Raw genomic sequence first — 20,993 nt, forward strand, 5'->3', positions numbered from 1 at the left:
TAGTCCCGGTTGGGGCGCCAGATTCTGTCCCGGTTGCCCCTCTTCCAGTCCAGCTCTCTGCTGTGGCCCGGGAAGGCAGTGGAAGATGGCCCAAGTGCTTGGGCCCTGCACCCGCATGGGAGACCAGGAGGAAGCACCTGGCTCCTGGCTTCAGATTGGTGCAGCGCACTGGCCGTAGAGGCCATTTGTGGGGTGAACCAACGGATAGGAAGACCTTTCTCTCTGTCTCTCTTTCACTGTCTTAACTCTGCCTGTCAAAAAAAAAAAAAAAAAAAAATGAGGAGGAAAAGACCATGTGAGAAACAAGAAAGCCATGAACCACAGAAATGACAGTAGAAACAGACAATGCTAAAAACCAAGAAGTCTTAGAAAGCAGAATTACTACAGTGTAAAGTGGTTGATCAGTTGTACAGCAGAAGAAAGAATCTAAGATATCTCCCAGGTTGAGAAAATAATGACTGCAAAAAGTAAAAACAAGAACAGATTTGGTGGTAAAGAGATAAAGTTTAATTTTAGATATGTTGAGTCTATTGGACAAACAAGCAAAAATATCCAACAGGCTTCTAGATAAATATATCTGATATTATAGATGACAATAACAGCTGATGACATAATCTAAGAAGTCATTAGCATATCAGTGTTAATAAAAACCTACAGAATTATCTCCCAAAATCAGAACATAACTTAAGAAAAATAATGAGCCTATAAGCAACCTAAACACAAAAGAAGAATCAAGGAAGAGGCCATGCAGGAAGTCAATAAAGAATCATTAGAAAGAGAAGAGAACCAAAAAATAATGGTTATCAGTGAATTAACAGACCATAAGAAGTGAGTGGCTAATAATCTCAAATGGTCCACCAGCCCGGTAAAAACTATCTTTGTTTGATATGTAGTGTCTCATTTCCACAACTAGATCATTCATTATTTAGGAAAGATACTTTATTTTTAATTCTTTCTTTGGGATCACTTACAGTTCCAATGTTGTATATTGTACAGAGGAAGTCCTCAAAAAATGTTAGTTGTAAGTAATAAGCATTTACTTTCTTCAACAAATAATACATACTCTTGAGGCAAAATAAATATGGTTTTGAAACTGTGATAAAAATGAAAGGTATACTTATCTTGAAAGTTACCTGAACAAAAGCAACTCCTGTCATCAAAATTAATAGGGAAAGCCACTGGTACACACCTAATTTTTTACTAAGCATAGACACAGAAAATAATGCTGTTGTAAGAATTTTCAACTGATATGTGACCTGAAAAAGAAAATAGCAATATTATTAATGCTTGTTTGTTTCTTTCTTAAATATACTATTAGAAATATATTTTAAGTACCTGATAAGTAGCTGCATCTAGATTTGACAGAGCCACATAGAGTAAATTATTCTGAAGAGTATATATCCCTGATGGAATAGCAAGTTTAAGTGTTTCCATGGGTTTATTAAGAATCTCATCGTGTAGTACTCGGTTCAGTGCTCTTAGACTACATTCTAGAAAAAACATGTGAAATGGAAAAAACAATCAGTAATTAGGGAATTCTGAGTATGTTACACATCCCTTCTTTCAGGGCCTGTTTGCTCAAAAGAAATTGAGCAGTATGTCAAGGTATTTTTAGGTCCACAATATACTTTTTTGATGCTAATTTCTCAAATGTCAGATATTATAAGGGAGCATTGTTCTTACACTCTTTCTTTCAGATATATAATCAAATTGATCACATATGTGGTTATTTCAAAAAGTTAATAGAAAAAGGAATTAAAGATAAGCTTATTTTAGTGCAAAAAAATTTGAATCCATACATATAAGGGATTTTTAAAAGTTCATGGAAAATGCAATTATGAAAAAACTATGCATAAATATCAAAACTGTTTTGCACCAAAGCAAACTTATCTTTTTAATTCCATTTTCCACAAAGTTTGTGAAGTACTCTTGTGTGGGTATATTTATGATAATCAATATCACATATTTGATAATCAAAAGCTCAAAGTACTAACTTGCTTGCCAAGTATTCTTACTTTATGTCGTAACATTATAAAATGTATATTTTGTACATCCTATTTATCATTCATGCCAATTAACAATTGTGGAGACTTTAATCATAAAAAGAAGATTCAGTCGGTTAGGGAGTGGGTTTGGCTGCAAACAGAAAACTCAACACTGGCCTAAGTCCCATAGCGGTTTCTCTCAAATAGCATGTATCCAGGTCTTAAAGTTTACACAGCAGCTCAGGGATCCATGTGTGTGCATGCACACATACTTCTTTTTCGCTCTACTCTGTGTGTATTCCACATGATAAGTTCAACAAGGTCACCAAGTGATGGTGGTTCTTCTGTCAGGCAGCAAGAAGGAAGAAGAGGAAACAATAGTCTAGCAGGTATCTTCTTGATTCCCACTGATCAGGACTGTGTTATATGGTCACTGCTTTCTGCAAGGGAGGTAGGAAATTGAATCTTTCCATTCCTTCCACATTAGACAAAAAAGGGAGAAATGTATTGGAATCAGCTAACCAAACTCTAGTATTCATCACAAAAACATCTCCAAGGAACTTTAAAAGATTCATAGACCCCACCAAAAAGAAGAAATTCTAAGGAATCTTACCACTATACCAACTGCGGCGTCTTGTAGATGATTTTCCCTCCCAATGTAAAACATGAAAACTAATTAAGGTGTATTTTGAAATGAAGAAAACTTAAAAGATTGCCACCTGATACCATCCTCTCCTTATCCCCAAAGAAGTCAAAAATGGTTAACTAAAAGTTACTGATTTTTTCTTAGTTTTACTAAAAAATAATTTTAAATATTTGCTTTTTCATTTTAAAATTAAACTATAAGTAATGAACACTATCATAATTTTTTTTCACCAGTACTTTGGGGAAGGTTTTGTTCCACATTCCTGCCAATTCCTGGTACTGCTAAACTTTTATGTCCTTTGCCTTTGCCTCTGTTTTCTATTTAGTTGTTGTCTTTCTCTTCATGAGTTGTAAGAGTTCTTTGTAATTCCAGGTATAATTAGTGGATAGATGTGATATAAACACTGTCTTCTTACTTGGTTTGATACACAGATATTTTAGGTCTTAATGTAGCCTAAATTATCTGTTTTCCTTTATGACTTATTTGTGCATTTTATATCTTGTTTATAATCATTCACATCACCAAGTCATAAAGTTTTGTCTTTTATTTATTTTTTTAAAAGATTTTATTTATTTGAGAGGTAGAGTTACAGACAGTGAGAGGGAAAGACAGACAGAAAGGTCTTCCTTCCATTGGTTCACTCCCCAAATGGCCACAACGGCCGAAGCTGTGCCGATCCGAAGCCAGGAGCTGGGAGCTTCTTCGGGGTCTCCCATGTGGGTGTAGGGTCCCAAGGACTTAGGCCATCTTTTACCTCTTTTCCAGGCCATACCAGAGAGCTGGATCGGAAGTGGAGCAGCTGGGACTCAAACTAGCACCCATATGGGATGCTGGCACTGCAGGTGGCAGCTTTACCCACTACACCATAGCACCTGCCCCTGAAATTTATTTTTGGGCATTGAGACTAATCATGCTTCAGTTCACTGAAAGTTGTCCTTATCATATCTCTTCACAATGCAACTATTCACACTAAAAACATGTTTAGCTCCACAATGTTAAATGCAGCAGATACCTCTGTTCATCTCCAGTTGGGAAATACCTGGACCATAGACCATATAAAAGCTCTGAAATCATTTGATTTAGGCCTGCAAAAGGCAACCACAGGCGGGACTCAAAATTCAATAATCTACATAAGGCTAGTTTTTAAGTTAATAATTTTGTATGGTCTGTGAATGATGTTATAAATATCCACGTGGACCTTGGCAGAAACTGAATTCCTACCCCTGCAGCAACATCACTACTTTCTCAGCTTTCTTATTTATTTTCATGGTTTCCATTTTGTCTTGCTGATGACACCTTCACAGTCTTACTGTGAAGGTGTCATCTACATATTGGGAATGCTATGGAGATCAGTCTTGAGCCTTCTCCTCTAGTTTCTATCTCATCTATTTCTTACTTTAAAGCAATATATAAGCTCACAAATCCTTGAGATCCATTTTTATATACTGTACTGCCTGATATCTCAGTCTGAATGCTTTGTAGGCATCTCAAACATGGCACCATAAAATGCCACAAATTTTGCCCAAATCCATCTTCTACACATCATCCATTATAGTACCCATTCACCCTATAATTTAATCTATAGACCTAAGAATCATTCCTTAAATTGCATTCCTCCTTTTTCCTGGTCTTCACATATCCAATCTACTAGCAATCCATGTCAGATATAGTTCAGAAGGAAATATAGGGGCAGGAATTTGGCCTAGTGTTTAAGATGCCAGTTAGGATGCCCACATCCCAAAATCAAGTGTCTATGTTCTCTTCCCAGTTCTGGCTCCTGAAAAAAACTTCCTGTCAATGCACAGCAGGTGATGGCTCAAGTTTTGAGATCCTGCCACGTATGTGGGAGACCTAGACTGAGTTCCTGGCGTGAACTGTTGTAGACATTTGGGAAGTAAACCAGCGGGTGAGAAATCTTTCAAATAAATAAATATTTTACTTTGTAATTTGTAGTCCTCAAAAGACTAATTTTTTAATGAAGTTCATGAAGTCCATCCTTACAAAAATAAATAAATATATATATTAGTTTTTTTTAAAAGAAGGAAAATAAATATTGGAGAAGATATAAAAAAATTAAAACCCTTATACATCACTGCTGGTGCAAATATAAAATAGTACAATTCCTGTGGAGAAGTTTAACAGTTGTTTAAAAACTTACAGAATTCCAACATGCCCCAGAAATTCTACTCCTAAATATGTAAGAAATGAAAGCAAGACTGGGACAGATATCTGTTCATCTAATGCAGCATTATTCATTGCTAATGCCAACATTATTTACAATAGCCAAAAGGCAAAATTAATCCAAGTGTCCATTTACATTTGAATAATTAAACAAAATTGTATAGTCATACAATGGAATATAAGAGTACCTCAAAAAGTTCAAGGAAAAATGGACAAAATAAACTTCAAAAAATCATTTGTTTATTAATTTATTTGAAAGGCGGGGGGGGGGAGAAAGGCATGCAGACTGAAGAGAGTTCTCATCTGCTGGTTCACTCTCTAAACAATTGCAATGACTGGGGCTGGGCTAGCTAAAACTGAGAGCTAGGAGTACAATCCAGGTCTCCCAGATATATGGCAAGGAGCCTAACTTACTTGAGCCATCACCTGCTGCTTCCTAGAGTGTACATTAGCAGGAAGCTGAATTAGCAGCAGAGCCAGGACAAGTGGCACCATAATTACTAAGCCAAATACCTACCAGAAACTTACCTTTTAATTTCACATTCTATAGCTTTTGAAATACTCATGTTATTCTGCCATACAAACAAGTTGGTTGGTTTGTTTGTTTTTTTTTTTTTTTGGACAGGCAGAGTTAGAGTGAGAGTGAAAGAGACAGAGAGAAAGGTCCTCCTTCTGTTGGTTCACCCCACAAATGGCCACGACGGCAGGCGCGTTGCACCGATCTGAAGCCAGGAGCCAGGTGCTTCCTCCTGGTCTCCCACGCGGGTACAGGGCCCAAGCACTTGGGCCATCCTCCACTGCCTTCCCCAGCCACAGCAGAGAGCCGGACTGGAAGAGGAGCAACTGGGACAAAATCCAGCACCCCAACTGGGACTAGAACCAGGGTGCTGGCGCCGCAGGAGGAGGATTAACCAAGTGAGCTGCAGCACTGGCCGACAAACAAGTTTTTATGAAACATGTTATAACATGGATAAATGTAGAAAACAATATTCTGAGTTGAACATAAAAGGAAAAATACCACATGAAATACCTAGAGTAGATAAATTAAAAAGACAGAAAGTAGTGGCTGGTGCTGTGGCATAGTGGGCTAAGCCTCTGCCTGAGGTGCTGGCATCCCATATGTTTGCCAGTTCATGTTCCAGATGCTCCTTTTCTGATCCAGCTCTCTGCTAAAGGCCTGGGAAAGCAGTGGAAGATGGCCCAAGTGCTTGGGCCCCTGCATCAGCTTGGGAGACCAGGAGGAACCCCTGGCTACTGGCTTTAGATGGGCTCAGCTCCAGCCATTGCAGCCATTTGGGGAGTGTACCAGTGGATGGAAGATAGCTATCTCTGACTCTCCCTCTCTGTAACTCTGCCCCTCAAATAAATAAATAAAATCTTAAAAAAAACAAAGGCAGAAAGTAAATTAGAGTTATAAGGGCTAGACATAAGAATGGGAAGTTATTTAATAATTACAGTTTAGGTTAGGGATTATGAAAGAGCTTTGGAAATAGCAGTAATGATTATACAACACTGTGGATTTAACTAATGGCCAATTAGTTATACACTAAAAATTGATAAAATGACAAATCTTATGTTATATATATTTTATCACAACTTAAAAAAATGAATAATGGAGGGGGCCAGCACTGTGGCGTAGCAGGTAAAGCCGCAGTCTGTAGCACCCGCATCCCATATGGATGCTGGTTCGAGTTCTAGCTGCTCCACTTCCAATCCAGCTCTCTGCTATGGCCTGGGAAAGCAGTAAGAAGATGGCCCAAGTCCTTGGGTTCCTGCATCCTCATGGGAGACCTGGAAGAAGCTCCCTGTGCCTGGCTTCGGATCGGCGCAGCTCTAGCCGTTGTAGCCAACTGGGGAATGAACCAGTGGACGACGGAAGACCTCCCTCTGCCTCTCCTTCTTTCTCTGTGTATCTGTGATACTCTGACTTCCGAACAAATAAATAAAAAAAATGAATAATGGAATACACCAAATATCACTGAATTGTAGACTTTAAGTACATGCATTGTATGGTTGTGAATTATATATATATATATTTATTTATTTATTTATTTTACAGGCAGAGTGGACAGTGAGAGAGAGAGACAGAGAGAAAGGTCTTCCTTTGCCGTTGGTTCACCCTCCAATGGCCGCCGCGGCCGACACGATGCGGCCGGCGCACCGCGCTGATCCGATGGCAGGAGCCAGGTGCTTCTCCTGGTCTCCCATGGGGTGCAGGGCCCAAGCACTTGGGCCATCCTCCACTGCACTCCCTGGCCACAGCAGAGAGCTGGCCTGGAAGAGGGGCAACCAGGACAGAATCCGGTGCCCCGACTGGGACTAGGACCCGGTGTGCCGGTGCCGCTAGGCGGAGGATTAGCCTAGTGAGCCACAGCGCCGGCGTGAATTATATTTAAATAAAATTATTTTTAAAATTGGATTAAATTAGTCACTGCTCTACTAATCAAAAAAATTAAAAGCTCTCGACTTAGTAAAAAATTATTGACTCCTCTAGCAACCTAAGTGTCACAGAACTAGGATTACTTTTATTTTCAAGTTATTATACTATAAATCCAAGTTACTGATATTTATAGCAATCGGAAGTCATGAATCATGATATAGATTAGAATAAAATGCCTTTACTATTAGATAAGCTGTCTTAATAAAACTAAAAAATATTGAAATGTTCTCTATACTAGAGAATTAGCTACTATAAGAGTTTAAATGCGGGGGCTGCTCCCAGGATGCAGTGAGGTAAGTCATGGCCTGCAACTCTGGAATTCCACATGGGTGTCAGTTTGGCTGTTGTACTTCTGATCCACCTCCATGATCATGTGCCTGTAAAAGCACCAGAAGATGGCCCAAGTACTTGGGCCCTTGCCACCCATATGGGAGATGGGACGAAGATCCTGGCTCCTGACTTGGTCCTGGCCTGGCCCAGCCCAGCTCTTCTGGCCATTTAGGGAATAAACCAGCGAATGGAAGATCTCTGCTTCCTTTTCTCTCTCTGTACCTCTGCCTTTCAAATAAATAAATACATATTTTTTTTTTAAAAAAAGTTTAAATGTATACTTCCAATATGTATTTACATATGTGTAAATTACACAAATTTTATTGACTCAAAACAAAACTCAGATACTTACTGTTGTCTTTGTAAACTAATAAAATACAGGCCATTATCTTCAAAAGTTCAGCAATAACCACTGCTGTGGAAGATAGATAACGTGGTCCCTCCTCTTTTAAAGTCCTAGAATAACGCATAGTTAGAACCAAGCTAGTAGTCTGAAAGACCAAAATTCCCAAGGAAAGGTATTTCAGGTTGGCAGACATTGTTTTATTTTCATTTGCCTGAAAAAAAAAAAAAACAGGGCAAATAAATAAAATCATAAAATATAGAAACTAATACATTAAAAAAACAAGATTTCTATTCCAGACATAACATATTAAGTGCATGCCACCCTATCCTTCCTGCTAATTACAACCAAAAACCTTGGACCAAAGACAAAAAAGCAACTACCAGAAGACTTAAACATGAAGAAAATAAGGTAAACTGGTTTGAGACCTCAGGTCTTGAGGGATGATCCAGCAATGAATTTGTTGGAGATTTTTTGCTACATATAAAAAGGGTACTTCAAAAAGTTCATAGAAAATGGAATTAAAAGCTAAGTTCACCTTGGTGTAAAAACATTTTTGTAATCTATGCATAGTTTTATTTTATAATATGCATTTCCATGAACTTTCTGAAGACCATGTATTCCACCCTGGGTGGTACATCAGCTTAGAACTGCTAATCAGTGAAAAATAACAACAAAAACTCAAGAAAAACCCATTCTCTCTAACCAAAGGATTAAGATAGCAGTCCTATAGGACCAAACCCTTTCAACTATATACTGTGGGAAAGAACCTTGTTATTGCCACTCCATATTAATGAGAAAGATGTAGTGGCCCTTCCTAATTCCACCAAGGAAAGACTACAAGGTGGAGCCCTATTGACGATTCCTGCCATTCACAAGGTGAATGACAGCAAAAAGACAGTATCTTTATTCCTACCCTGGTAATTATCTACTGATATAGATTTAAGTAGGAGCCAGAGTCTCTTAATATTATACACAAAATATACTAAATACAGTCTAAAATGAGTATACCTACCATATCAAAATCCAGGAAAAATTTCATTTTGAATGAGTAAAGCAATCAACAGAAAATAGCACAGAGATGAGACAGATGTTGGAATATCAGACAAGATTTTTAATTCCGGCTTATTGTTGGGCAGAATTGTTCCACACATAAACCAATAAGGCCAATAAATAGAAAGATAAACATCAAATTCACAGACAAAAACAGGAGAGGGGAAAAGTCTTTAATCTTTTACCTTCTTAATCATTTGATATAAACCAACCTTTTATAGTATACTAAGAATATACACAAAAAAAGTTACTGTAATGCTCAAAATAAGATTTTTCATTAATTTTTTCCTTCTTTTTCTCTTAAGATTATAAAAAAAATGGTCACGCCACATGTACGATCAGAAGTAGGACAAAGATGTTCAGAAAGCTGGTTTGGTTATTCAAGATTATCAAAAATGGTTGAGCTCTAATAATATATACAAATATATAAAATGTAAAGTTTCAAATTTTGCCATTTAAAAGTACTTTTTAGGCCGGCGCCGCGGCTCACTAGGCTAATTCTCCGCCTTGCGGCGCCGGCACACCAGGTTCTAGTCCTGGTCGGGGCACCGGATTCTGTCCCAGTTGCCTCTCTTCCAGGCCAGCTCTCTGCTGTGGCCCGGGAAGGCAGTGGAGGATGGCCCAAGTGCTTGGGCCCTGCACCCCATGGGAGACCAGGATAAGTACCTGGCTCCTGCCATCGGATCAGCACGATGCGCTGGCCGCAGCGCGCCGGCCGCGGCGGCCATTGGAGGGTGAACCAACGGCAAAGGAAGACCTTTCTCTCTGTCTCTCTCTCTCACTGTCCACTCTGCCTGTCAAAAAAAAAAAAAAAAAAAAAAAAAAAGTACTTTTTAGAAAAACATCACAGATTTGGAAGTTCTGAGTCTTTTGTTCCTCCCCCCGTTGCAAATTCACTTTGTGGTTGTGGTTAAATGTTGAAGAGTGGCCTTCGGCTCCAAGCTGACCCTCCGGAGGGCAGTGTCGTCTGGGCGGCGCTGCAAAGACCTCCACCCAGGACGGCTCCCCCTCCCCGGGCCTCTCCCCTCTCGCCCGCGTCTGGTAGACAGCTGGAATCTGATATCGTGGGGGTGAGGTGAGAGCAGGCCCGGGGAGGGAGGTTACCACTGAGGAGCTGCAGCCGCTATCAAGATGATAGAAGTACTGACAACAACTGAGTCTCAGAAACTGCTACACCAGCTGAACACTTTGTTGGAACAAGAGTCTAGATGTCAGCCAAAGGTCTGCGGCTTGAGACTAATTGAGTCTGCACACGATAATGGCCTCAGAATGACTGCACGGCTGAGGGACTTCGAAGTGAAAGATCTTCTTAGTCTCACTCAGTTTTTTGGCTTTGACACGGAGACATTTTCTCTAGCTGTGAATTTACTGGACAGATTCCTGTCTAAAATGAAGGTACAGCCCAAGCACCTTGGATGTGTTGGTCTGAGCTGTTTTTATTCGGCTGTAAAATCAATAGAAGAGGAAAGGAATGTGCCACTGGCAACTGACTTGATCCGGATAAGTCAGTATAGGTTCACGGTTTCAGACTTGATGAGAATGGAAAAGATTGTATTGGAGAAGGTGTGTTGGAAAGTCAAAGCTACTACTGCCTTTCAGTTTCTGCAACTCTATTATTCACTCATTCAAGAGAACTTGCCATTTGAAAGGAGAAATAACCTTAATTTTTAAAGACTGGAAGCTCAACTTAAGGCATGTCACTGCAAGATCATATTTTCTAAAGCAAAGCCTTCTGTGTTGGCTTTGTCTATCACTGCATTGGAGATCCAAGCACAGCAGTGTGTGGAGTTAACAGAAGGAATAGAATGTCTTCAGAAACATTCCAAGATAAATGGCAGAGATTTGACCTTCTGGCAAGAGCTTGTATCAAAGTGCTTAATTGAGTATTCATCAAACAAGTGTTCAAAACCGAATGTTCAGAAGTTGAAATGGATTGTGTCTGGGCGTACTGCACAGCAACTGAAGCATAGTTACTACAGAATAGCTCACCTTCCAACAATTCCTGAAATGGTTCCTTAATTCATGAATTTGGATCATTGTTATTCTCCATAAAGGAAATTATCAGTGCTATAATTTTCTTTTACAATGGAAGAATTAAAATATCATTTCTCTTCAAACTAAAAAAAAAAATGTTGAAGAGTGCATGCTGCCTATAGGTGGTGCTGCTGGCAGTGGACAGGCAGGACTTTCTGCTTCAAAGTGACATTTTCCTTTAATTTTTTTTAATTTTCATTTTATTCGAAAGGCAGAAACAGAGATCTTCCATATACCAGTTCACTCCCAGATGTATGTAACCGCCAGAGCTGGCTGCCTCTCAGGTTGCACATCAGCAGGTGGCTTGATGGGAAGTGGAATAGCCTGGACTTAACCCAGGCACTCTGGTTTGGGAAACAAGCAATCCAAGGAATTACTTAGCCACTTAACCCACTCCAGAAAGTGACCAGAATTAGACTCTAAGATAGGAAGTAAAGGATGACTAGGTCACTGCAGGTTATTTATTTTTTTAACTTTTCCTTTTTTGCTCTCAAGACATCCGTACTAGTCTCCTGCTTCTTACAGTCAACCTGTCATCTTCTTCATCTCCAGCTGCCCATATGCCCTCAGCATCTTCCTCTCCATTCTCCTCCCCACCTTCTTCTTCTTTGTCTACCTCATTGCCAGCCTTCAGCTACCTATTTTCCTCAGTAGTGTTGCCAATAGCAGGGGCATCTCTCCACAACTTCCTCCTTCTTTAACATCCTTATTAGCCCATGTCCACAGCTGCACTTAACATGGGGGGGGGGGCATGCTGGTGCTCCAATGCAATGGACTCAAAAGAAAGCAAGAGTTAGGGACTCTGAGGATAAATCTACCACAGTCCATATGCTTAGAGGGCCTGGAGCAAAGGTGGCAGTCAGTTGGACTGAAGAACAATGCAAAGATGACTTTTGGAACAGCCAAGAGAGGTCAGCAAGAATTTCAGAGAATCCAACATGAAAATGCTACAACAATTATGAATACTCTTGAAATGAGTTTAGACTCACATAAAAGTAGAAAAAAATAGTACAGGAGTTCTCATGTACTCTTCCTCCAAGTTACCCAGAGACAATAGCTATAAAGTCCCTACCTTTTCACTGAAGTAATTCAGTATTACTCCAAGAGACTCACTTTAAATATGAAGACACAATTGAGTTAAAAAGTAAAAGGATGGAAAAGACATATTATTAGAAAATTAACCGGGGCTGGCGTTGTGGCGTAGCGTTTTAACCCTACGCCTGCAGTACTGGCACCCTACATGGGCACGGGTTTGAGACCTGGCTGCTCCACTTCTGATCCAGTTCTCTGCTATGGTCTGAGAAAGCAACAGAAGATGGCCCAAGTCCATGGGCCCCTGTACCCACGTGGGCGGCCCAGAAGAAGCACCTGGTTCCTGGCTTCGGATCGGCACAGCTCCGGCCATTGTGGCCAACTGGGGAATAAACCAGCAGATGAAAGACATCTCCTCTCTCTCTCTCTGCCTGTCCTTCTCTGTCTATGTAACTCTTGATTTTCAAATAAATAAATAAATTTTTTTTAAAAAAAGAAAAAGAACCATGAAAAAATGGGAGGGACTCATATATTAATATCATGCAAAGTAGATTTTATTTCTAGAATCAAAGAATGGTATTTCAGAATGATAAAAAGATAATACATTAAGTACATATAACCATTCTATATGTTAACATACTTAATAATGTAGCCTCAAGACACATAAAGCAAAACAGAACCAAAGTGAAAACAGGTAAACAAAATCCTAGAGATTTTTAACCCTCTATTCTCAATAAACAATCAAAAATATACCAAAAAAATCATTAAAAATATAAAAGATCTGAACAGTGTCATTAACTCCCATAAACATGGAAGACATGGATTTTTCTACAAGGAAGGACTTAATGTAATAGCCAATGCTCACTCTGTACCAGGTTTCTCAAAGGAAATGGAAAAAAAAAAGTTTGGTTTTTGGGGGAGTTTCAGTTGTGTTTTTTGCTTTTATTTCAGCCAAACAAGTCTGCTTTTGTTTTATTTTTTAAAGGATAAGTGATCTATGTGTATGTTTGTCTTTAAAATGTAAATGTTTAAAAGTAGGCATTTATATGTTTCCAGAACTGACTTCGGATGCAGTCCTCTTTCTCTCCCCCTCTTCCACCCTCCTCTTTTCCCTCTTTTGATACTCTTGTATTGGTTCTAATAAATGATTGATTTTCAAAAAAAAAAATGAAATTACCCAAATCCCACTCATAAGTGAATTACCGACATATCCATCCAATGGAATACCATTCAACAATGAAAAGGAACAAAATGTTAAAAACATACTGAACGAAAATCAAACAAAACAGTATGAACTATATAATTCTTTTTATATTAAATTATTTAAAAAACTATACTGACATGCAAACTTATGATTGACTACAGCCAAGGGCTGGGGTTGAAGGTCGACTACAAAGGGAAAGTAAAGTATTTTGGTGGTGGTTGAAATATTCTATGTGGTGGCTGTACAATTACATTCACTTATCAGAAAACAATTATAAATTTAAGATGGGTATATTTTATTATATATATATTACAACTCCAAGTTCATTTTTTTTTATTTGACAGGTAGAGTTTACAGACAGTGAGAGAGACAAAGAGAAAGGTCTTCCTTCCATTGGCTCACTCCCCAAATGGCTGCTATGGCCGGTGCTGCGCCGACCCGAAGCCAGGAGCCAGGTGCTTCTTCCTGGTCTCCCATGCCGGTGCAGGGACCTAAGCACTTGGGCCATCCTCCACTGCCCTCCCAGGCCACAGCAGAGAGCAGGACCGGAAGAGGAGCAACTGGAACTAGAACTCAGTGCCCACATGGGATGCCGGCGCCTTAGGTGGAGGATTAACCAAGTGAGCCACAGCGCTTCCCCCTTTTTAAATTATTGATTGAAAACATACTAAGAATATTTCTCAGCAGGCTTTCCTTATAGCTTTGGTTCTGGCTCTGATTTTTTGGATTAATGCCAAGGTGGTTGTGTTACTCTGTTCATCACTCCAACTCTATCTTTTCCATGACTCCATCTTTCACCTCAAATTTTTTTTAATATCAGCCCTCTTTATACTGTATCTCTTTAAGAGGGGCCGGCGTCATGGCTCACTTGGTTAATCCTCTGCCTGTGGCACCGGTATCCCATATGGGAGCCAGGGTCTAGTCCCAGTTGTTCCTCTTCCAGTCCTGCTCCCTGCTGTGGCCCAGGAAGGCAGCAGAGGATGGCCCAAGTTCTTGGGCCCCTGCACCAGCATGGGAGACCAGGAGGAAGCACCTGGCTCCTGGCTTCAGATCGGTGCAGCGCTGGCCGTAGCAGCCATCTGAGGGGTGAACCAGCGGCAGGAAGACCTTTCTCTCTGTCTCTCTCTCTCACTCTATCAGTCAAATTATATATATATATATATATTATATATATATATAATATATATATATAATGTATCTCTTCAGAGTCCTATAACTAATCTTTGGTTATAGTATATGATCCTTTTTTTCCCCCTCTAACTCCTAAGTTTTATAACGGCATATAATATGGAGGCTAATTTTAAAAGTTTGTGGAAAAAGAGGCCCTACCAGAACAGCATGAATTCTGCTAAAGCTAAAGAAAGAATATCAAATTGATGGTGAAGCCAGGTTGTATGAATGATGAAATTTATGAAGATAATTTCCCCTCAAAATCAGCAGCTTACAAATAACTCATTTTAATAAGGCATGAACGGCAGGTGTCATGGTGCAGTAGGTTAAAACATGAATTGGGGCACCCACATCTCCTATCATGGTACTGTTTTATGTATCACAGTTCCTCTGTGCACTTAAACAGGGAAGGCAGCAGATGATGGCCCCAATACTTGGTTCCTGCCGCCCATGTCAGACACCCGGATGAAGTTTCTGGCTCCTGGCTTCAGCCTGGCCCAGTCCTGGCTTTTGAGTCATTTGGCAAATGAACCAGCAGATAGAAGCTCTGTCTTTATTTCTTCTTTTTTCCCCTCAAAGATTTATTTATGCATTTAAAAGTCAGAGTTACAGAGAGAGAGAAGGAGAGACAGAAAGAGAGAAGGATAGAAAGAGAAAGAAAAAGAGACAGAGACAGAGAGACAGAGAGTCTTCCATCCATTGGTTTATGCCCCAAATGGCCACAAGGAGCAGGGCTTGGCCAGGCCAAAGCCAGGAACCAGGAGCTTCTTCTGGGTCTCCTACATGGGTCCAGGGGCCTAAGGACTTGGGCCATCCTCCGTTGCCATCCCAGGCACATTAGCAGGGAGTTGGATTGGTAGTGGAGCAACCAGGACTCAAACCAGTGCCCATATGGGATATCTATGAGGCAAGTTGTGGCTTAACCCACAGTACAAAGTGCCAGCCCCCTCTCTATCTCTATCTGCACGCGTCCCCTCTACACAAACACAAACACACACACACACCCCACACACACACTGCATTTCAAATAAATACATCTTTTTAAAAGATGTATTTATTTATTTTAAGATTTTATTTATTTATTTGAGAGTTAGAGTTACAGACAACAAGAGGAAGAGACAGAGAGAAAGGTCCTTCCACTGGTTTACTCTCCAGATGGCCGCAAGGGCCAGAGCTATGCCAATCCGAAGCCAGGAGCAAGGAGCTTCCTCCAGGTCTCCCATGCTGGTGCAGGGGCCAAGCACTTGGGCCATCTTCTAATGCTTTTCCAAGCCATAGCAGAGAGCTGGATTGGAAGAGGAGCAGCCAGGACTAGAACCAACACCCATATGGGATGTCGGTATTGCAGCAGAGGCTTAGCCTACTACGAAAGCATTGAAGGGATGGGGCATGGGATGGGTATTTAGCCTAGCAGCTAAGATGATCACATCTCACATATTAGAGTGCCTGGGTTTGAGCCCAAGCTCCACCCCACTTCCTACTACTGTGCGACCTGGAGGCAGCAAATAATAATGGCTCAAGTAGTTGGGCCCCTGACAATTGAGTTGAGTTTCCATTTTATGACTTCTTGCATACATTTGGTGAGTGAATCAGTAGAAAAGAGCACGTTCTCTCTCTTTCTGTGTTTTAGTAGACAAAGAGCTCCCATACACTGGGCCATTCTCCAAACGCCCACAATGGCTGAGGCTGGATCACGCCAAAGCCAAGAGCCAAGAACTCAATCCCTGCAGGTAGCAGAGACCCTAATGCCTCCCATACTGCACATTAGCAGAAAGCTAGAATTGGGAGCAGAGCTGGTATTTGCACCCACTTACTCTAATATATAATGTGGGAATCCCAATCAGCAGTTCAAACACCAGTCAAACCACCACCCCTGGAATACATTTTTTTAAATTAATTAATTAATCTGAAATAGAGTGAGAGAGGGACAGGCATATTCATTATTAACTATATATACATATAATGTATACATAAAGGAAAAAATCATTCTAAGTATTTCTTTTCTTTTCTTTCTTTCTTTTTTTTTTTTTTTTGAAAAGGCAGAGTTAGACAGTGAGAGAAAGTGACAAAGACAGTGAGAGAGAGACAGAGAGAAAGGTCTTCCTTCTGTTGGTTCACCCCCTAAATGGCCACTACAGCCGGCACACTGCGCTGATCTGAAGCCAGGAGCCAGGTGCTTCCTCCTGGTCTCCCATGCAGGTGCAGGGCCAAAGCACTTGGGCCATCCTCCGCTGCCTTCCCGGGCCACAGCAGAGGGCTGGACTGGAAGAGGAACAACTGGGACAGAATCTGGTGCCACAACCGGGACTAGAACCTGGGGTGCCAGCGCCGCAGGCGGAGGATTAGCCTAGTGAGCTGCAGCATAGGCCTTCATTTTAATTTCAAAGACAAAAAAATACATCTGATTGTTACACATAAAGCATCAAGCTTAGAGGAAAGAAAACATAGATTACTTTTTTATCTACTATCTACCTTACTTTTATAAATCTATATTATTAAAAGATTACTAATGTGAAATAAAATTACAGTATTTTAGATGTATAAGATGCTTCAGGGGGTTGGCGTTGTGGTGCAGCAAGTTAAGCCATGGCATCCCACAGCACCCCTTATTGGAGCAATGGTTTGAGTCCCAGCTGTTCCACTTCTGATATGACTTCCTACTAATATGCTTGAGAAAACAGCAGATGATGGCTTAAATACTTGGGCCTCTGCCACCCATGTGGGAGACCCAGATGGAATTCTTGGCTCGTGGATTCAGCCTGGACCAGTCCCAGCCTTTGTAGCCAACTGGAGAGTGAACCCAGCTGACAAAGGATTTCTTTCTCTTTCTCTCTCTCTCTCTCTCCCCCTCATTCTCCTTCTTCCCTATCTCCTCTCCCTCCTGTCATCTCATCTTTCAAATAAATAAAAATATATCTTTTTAAAAATAAGAACTTTAGAATCACCTCATATAAACTATTCACTTTAAAAAACAGAGAAGCAGGAGGGCTAGCATTGTGGTATAGCAGTAAAGTCACCCCCCCCGACCCCCCGCAATGCCAGCATCTCAAATGGGCACCGAATGAATCCCGGTTGCTCCACTTCCAATCCAGCTCCCTGCTAATGGCTTTGGAAAAACAGAAGATGGCCCAAGTGTTTGGTCCTCTGTCACCCACGTGGGAAACTCCAGTGAAGCTCCTGGCTCTAGCTTCAGCCTGGCCCAGTGCTAGATGTGGGCAACTGGGGAGTGAATCAGCAGATGGAATATCTCTGTCTCTCCTTCTCTCTCTGTAACTCTTTTAAAATAAATAAATCTTTTTGTAAAAAAATGAAGAAAATAGTGAAGAGAAGTTAAATGATGTGGTCAAGTTCAGTGGAAATCAGCTCATATAGTTAAATATCAGGTTCTCTGACTCATACCACATTCTACTGTGAAATTCCAGGATATCCTGGTGTCTTTATCTCTACGTGGAAGGAAAGTAAGTTGCCAGCAACCCATATTTGGCATCTAACTCTTCTGGAAAATGTCAAACAATGATTTCAAATCTGTTCAAGGAAGTCTTTTGTTTATTCTGAACAACCAAGCCCATAATACCTGTTTTAACAGCAATGCTCTGACTTCTTCTCAAATGAAAATTTAAAAGTCAGTTTCTAAGCCAGGGTATATACAGTAATAACAATATAAATTTGGGGAACAGGCACTGAGCAGAATAATTAAGATATCCATGCCTCATTTCACAGCCCCCGGGTTCAATTTCTTGTTCTGCTTCTGACTGCAGCTTCTTGCTAATGCACACACTGGGAAGCAGTAGTGATGGCTCAAATAACTGGACTCCTGCTACCCATGTGGGAGACCTGTATGGTGCCTGGCTTCAGTTCACGTAGACCCAGCCACCGTGAGCATTTGGGTTAGGGCAGTGAATCAGTGGATGGGAACACGCTGTCCCTCTCTCTTTCTGTGTGTGTGTGTGTGGTATGTGCTTCGCTGCCTCTCCAATAAATAAAATTCTAAAAAACTATATTTTACAGTTCTTGGTCTCTTATAATGCATGTTTTTGAGGGGTGGAAGAATGCAGGCATTGCAGTACAGCAGGTTGGGCTGCTCCTTCAGCACACATTAGATTGCCCACTCCACCTTGGATCTAGCTTCCTGTTAATGTGCCTAGGAGCCAGCAGAAGATGGCTCAAGTACTTGAGTCCCTGCTACCCACATGGGAGACTCGGATGGCATACTTGGCTCTTGGCTTTGGCCAATTCCAGCCCTAGCTACTGTGAGGTTTCAAATATAAATCTTTAAAAAAGAAAAAGAATTGCAATTTAATTTACTATTCTGCCTAGTGGCAGAATAAACTCAAAATGAAAATTATAAAGATATTACTAGTATTTGTAACATTATTATATAGAGTTTGGTTTTAGAATACAATATGGATTAAAAATATAAAATTCACTTGATATAACCCATAAATAAACAGCAAATCATTAAACACAAAACTGACCAAAACAAAGAGTATGTTCCATTTATACAACTTGTAAAATTATTTCTTTGTTTGAAAGTCCACAGTATTATTCCATTATAACTGAAAACAAACTTAAAAATTTCATGTCGGAAATTTAATTTTAGGGCAGGGATTTAGGCTCACAAGTTAAGATATCAGCTAAGATGCCAGGGTTTCATACTGGAGTACCTAGGTTCAATGCCTGGCTGTAGCTACTGACTCAGTTTTCTGTTGGTCAGATTTGGGAAGCAGTGGTAATGGCTCAATGGCCTATGTGGGAGACCTAAGTTGAGTTTCCAGCTTCCAATTTGGGTCTGGCCCAGTCATTGCAGGGATTTGGAGGGTAAACCAGCAGATGGGAATATTCTCTCTTTCTGTCAGTCCCAGAAATAAATGAATAAAAATGTCTTTTTAAAATAAGTCTTAGAGTAGTATTGTGGCATAGCACATAAAGCTGCCACTTGGAATACCAACATCTCAAACTGGAGTGCAAATTATAGTCCTGTATGCTCCGCTTCTAATCCAGCTTCCTGCTAATGCATCCTGGGAAGCAAGCACTTTGAAGATGGCTCAAGTGCTTTGGCCCCTACTATCTATGAGACCTGGGTGGAGTTCCAGGCTCTTGGCTTTGGCCTGGCCCCGCCTGGCTGTTAAAATAATTTGGGGAGTGAACTAAAGGATGGAAGATTTGTTCCCATTCTCTCCCTTTTTCTCTCTAACAGATGAAAATAAATATATATTTTAAAAATAATAAAAATTTTTAAAAGCCTTGGGTCAGGCATTGTGGCCATACAGTAACTTTAGCCACCATCTGGACACACACATCCTATATCCTAACACCCAAGATTGAGTACCACCTCCACTTCCAATCCAGTTTCCTTCTAGTGTCCACCCTGGGAAGCAGGGTGATAGCTCAATTACCTGGGGCTCTGCCAGCCATGTGGGACACCTGGACTGAGTTTTGGGCTCCTGGTCTAAGCCCTGCCAAAGGCATTTGGAGAGTGAACTAGGGCACATCTTTCTCTCTCTCTCTCTCTCTCTCTCTCTCTCCTCCTGCCTTTCAAACAATAAAAGACAAATTAGCCTTTTAAAAAAATTTTTTATAGTCCTATTTGCAAAGAATATTTCTATGGTTAGTCACCATAACGGATCATTTTGAATCATAGAGAAAAAGAGACAGACAGAAGTCTTTCATCTGCAGGTTTACTCCATAAACGCCCACAACAAACATGGTTCAGCTAAGTAGAAGTCAGGAGTCCAGAGCTAAGTCTGGGTCTCCCACATAGGTGGCAAAGATCAACTACTTGAGCCATCACCTGCTGCCTCCTAGGGTTCACATTAGAAGGAAGTTAGAATTAGAAGTGGAGTCAGGACTCAAACCAGGCCTTCCGATGTGGGATATGGATGTCCCAAGTGGTGTCTTTACAGATGTGTCAATTGTCTGCCTCACCCTTTTAGATCTTGCACTTGCTTACTAATCACTACTTTTTGCTTTATTGTTGGATAAGTCTGATATTTGTAAAGCTGAGTTTTATTATTTTTACATCTCTTCTCACTTTTTCGGGAAAACATACAACAAAATTTCATTTACCTAAGCCCCATTCATTTGGATTTAATGAGTCCGGATGCTAGGGTAGTTACAATTTACTTTTGAATTTGTACAAAAGTTCAAAGACATTCTCAGTAATTAATCATCTTAAGTAAAAATGGTTTTCAAACATTCCAGAAGCTTCATTTAAACATAATTGGTATGCTAATTAAATTTTTCATTTTCATTAAAGTGGTTCTCCCACTGTTTTACAAAGCTTTGTCAGACAATTCTATGTTGCTTTAAATGTTTTTAAAAATATGCTCTACATAATGTACATCCACCATTGATGTACACTACTACTACCAACACCCCCAAATTATATTGAAAGATTAGTTGTTCATATCTATCATTAAGTTACAGATATGCAATAAGTTCCAAAACACTATATACTAATAATTTCTATTCTCTTTTCAAAGATAGATCTTTGTAGATAAAGCTAAAAATCAATATTGCTATGAACTTACTTCTAGGCACTTACCAATATAGTCTGTATAATCTTTGTATCTGTG

The 20,993-nt window shown here is 40.2% G+C and overlaps 1 protein-coding gene and 1 pseudogene across 6 annotated transcripts in view; one reads left to right on the forward strand and one right to left on the reverse strand.

The window, feature by feature from the left end:
* SLC35A3 (solute carrier family 35 member A3) overlaps positions 1-20,993 on the reverse strand; it is a 76,508-nt gene that overhangs the window by 40,427 nt on the left and 15,088 nt on the right. For 4 of the 5 annotated variants that reach the window (XM_008264828.5, XM_002715839.6, XM_070077990.2 and 1 more), the window contains 3 exons: positions 7,935-8,139; positions 1,336-1,490; positions 1,134-1,256 (listed from right to left, as the gene is read on the reverse strand). In XM_008264828.5, the coding sequence (XP_008263050.1) occupies positions 1,134-1,256; positions 1,336-1,490; positions 7,935-8,121 (465 nt within the window). In that variant the 5' untranslated portion in view covers positions 8,122-8,139. The remainder of the gene's footprint in view (positions 1-1,133; positions 1,257-1,335; positions 1,491-7,934; positions 8,140-20,993) is intronic. The other variant, XM_089300302.1, reaches the window with a different exon arrangement.
* LOC100348496 (cyclin-G1 pseudogene) lies at positions 9,998-11,790 on the forward strand (annotated as a pseudogene). The gene has a single exon (XR_016237157.1). The product of XR_016237157.1 is annotated as a cyclin-G1 pseudogene (transcript).

Source organism: Oryctolagus cuniculus, chromosome 7, assembly GCF_051225735.1.
Source record: "Oryctolagus cuniculus isolate XC-2025 breed Fujian yellow rabbit chromosome 7, ASM5122573v1, whole genome shotgun sequence".
In the NCBI taxonomy this organism is placed as follows: domain Eukaryota; kingdom Metazoa; phylum Chordata; class Mammalia; order Lagomorpha; family Leporidae; genus Oryctolagus; species Oryctolagus cuniculus.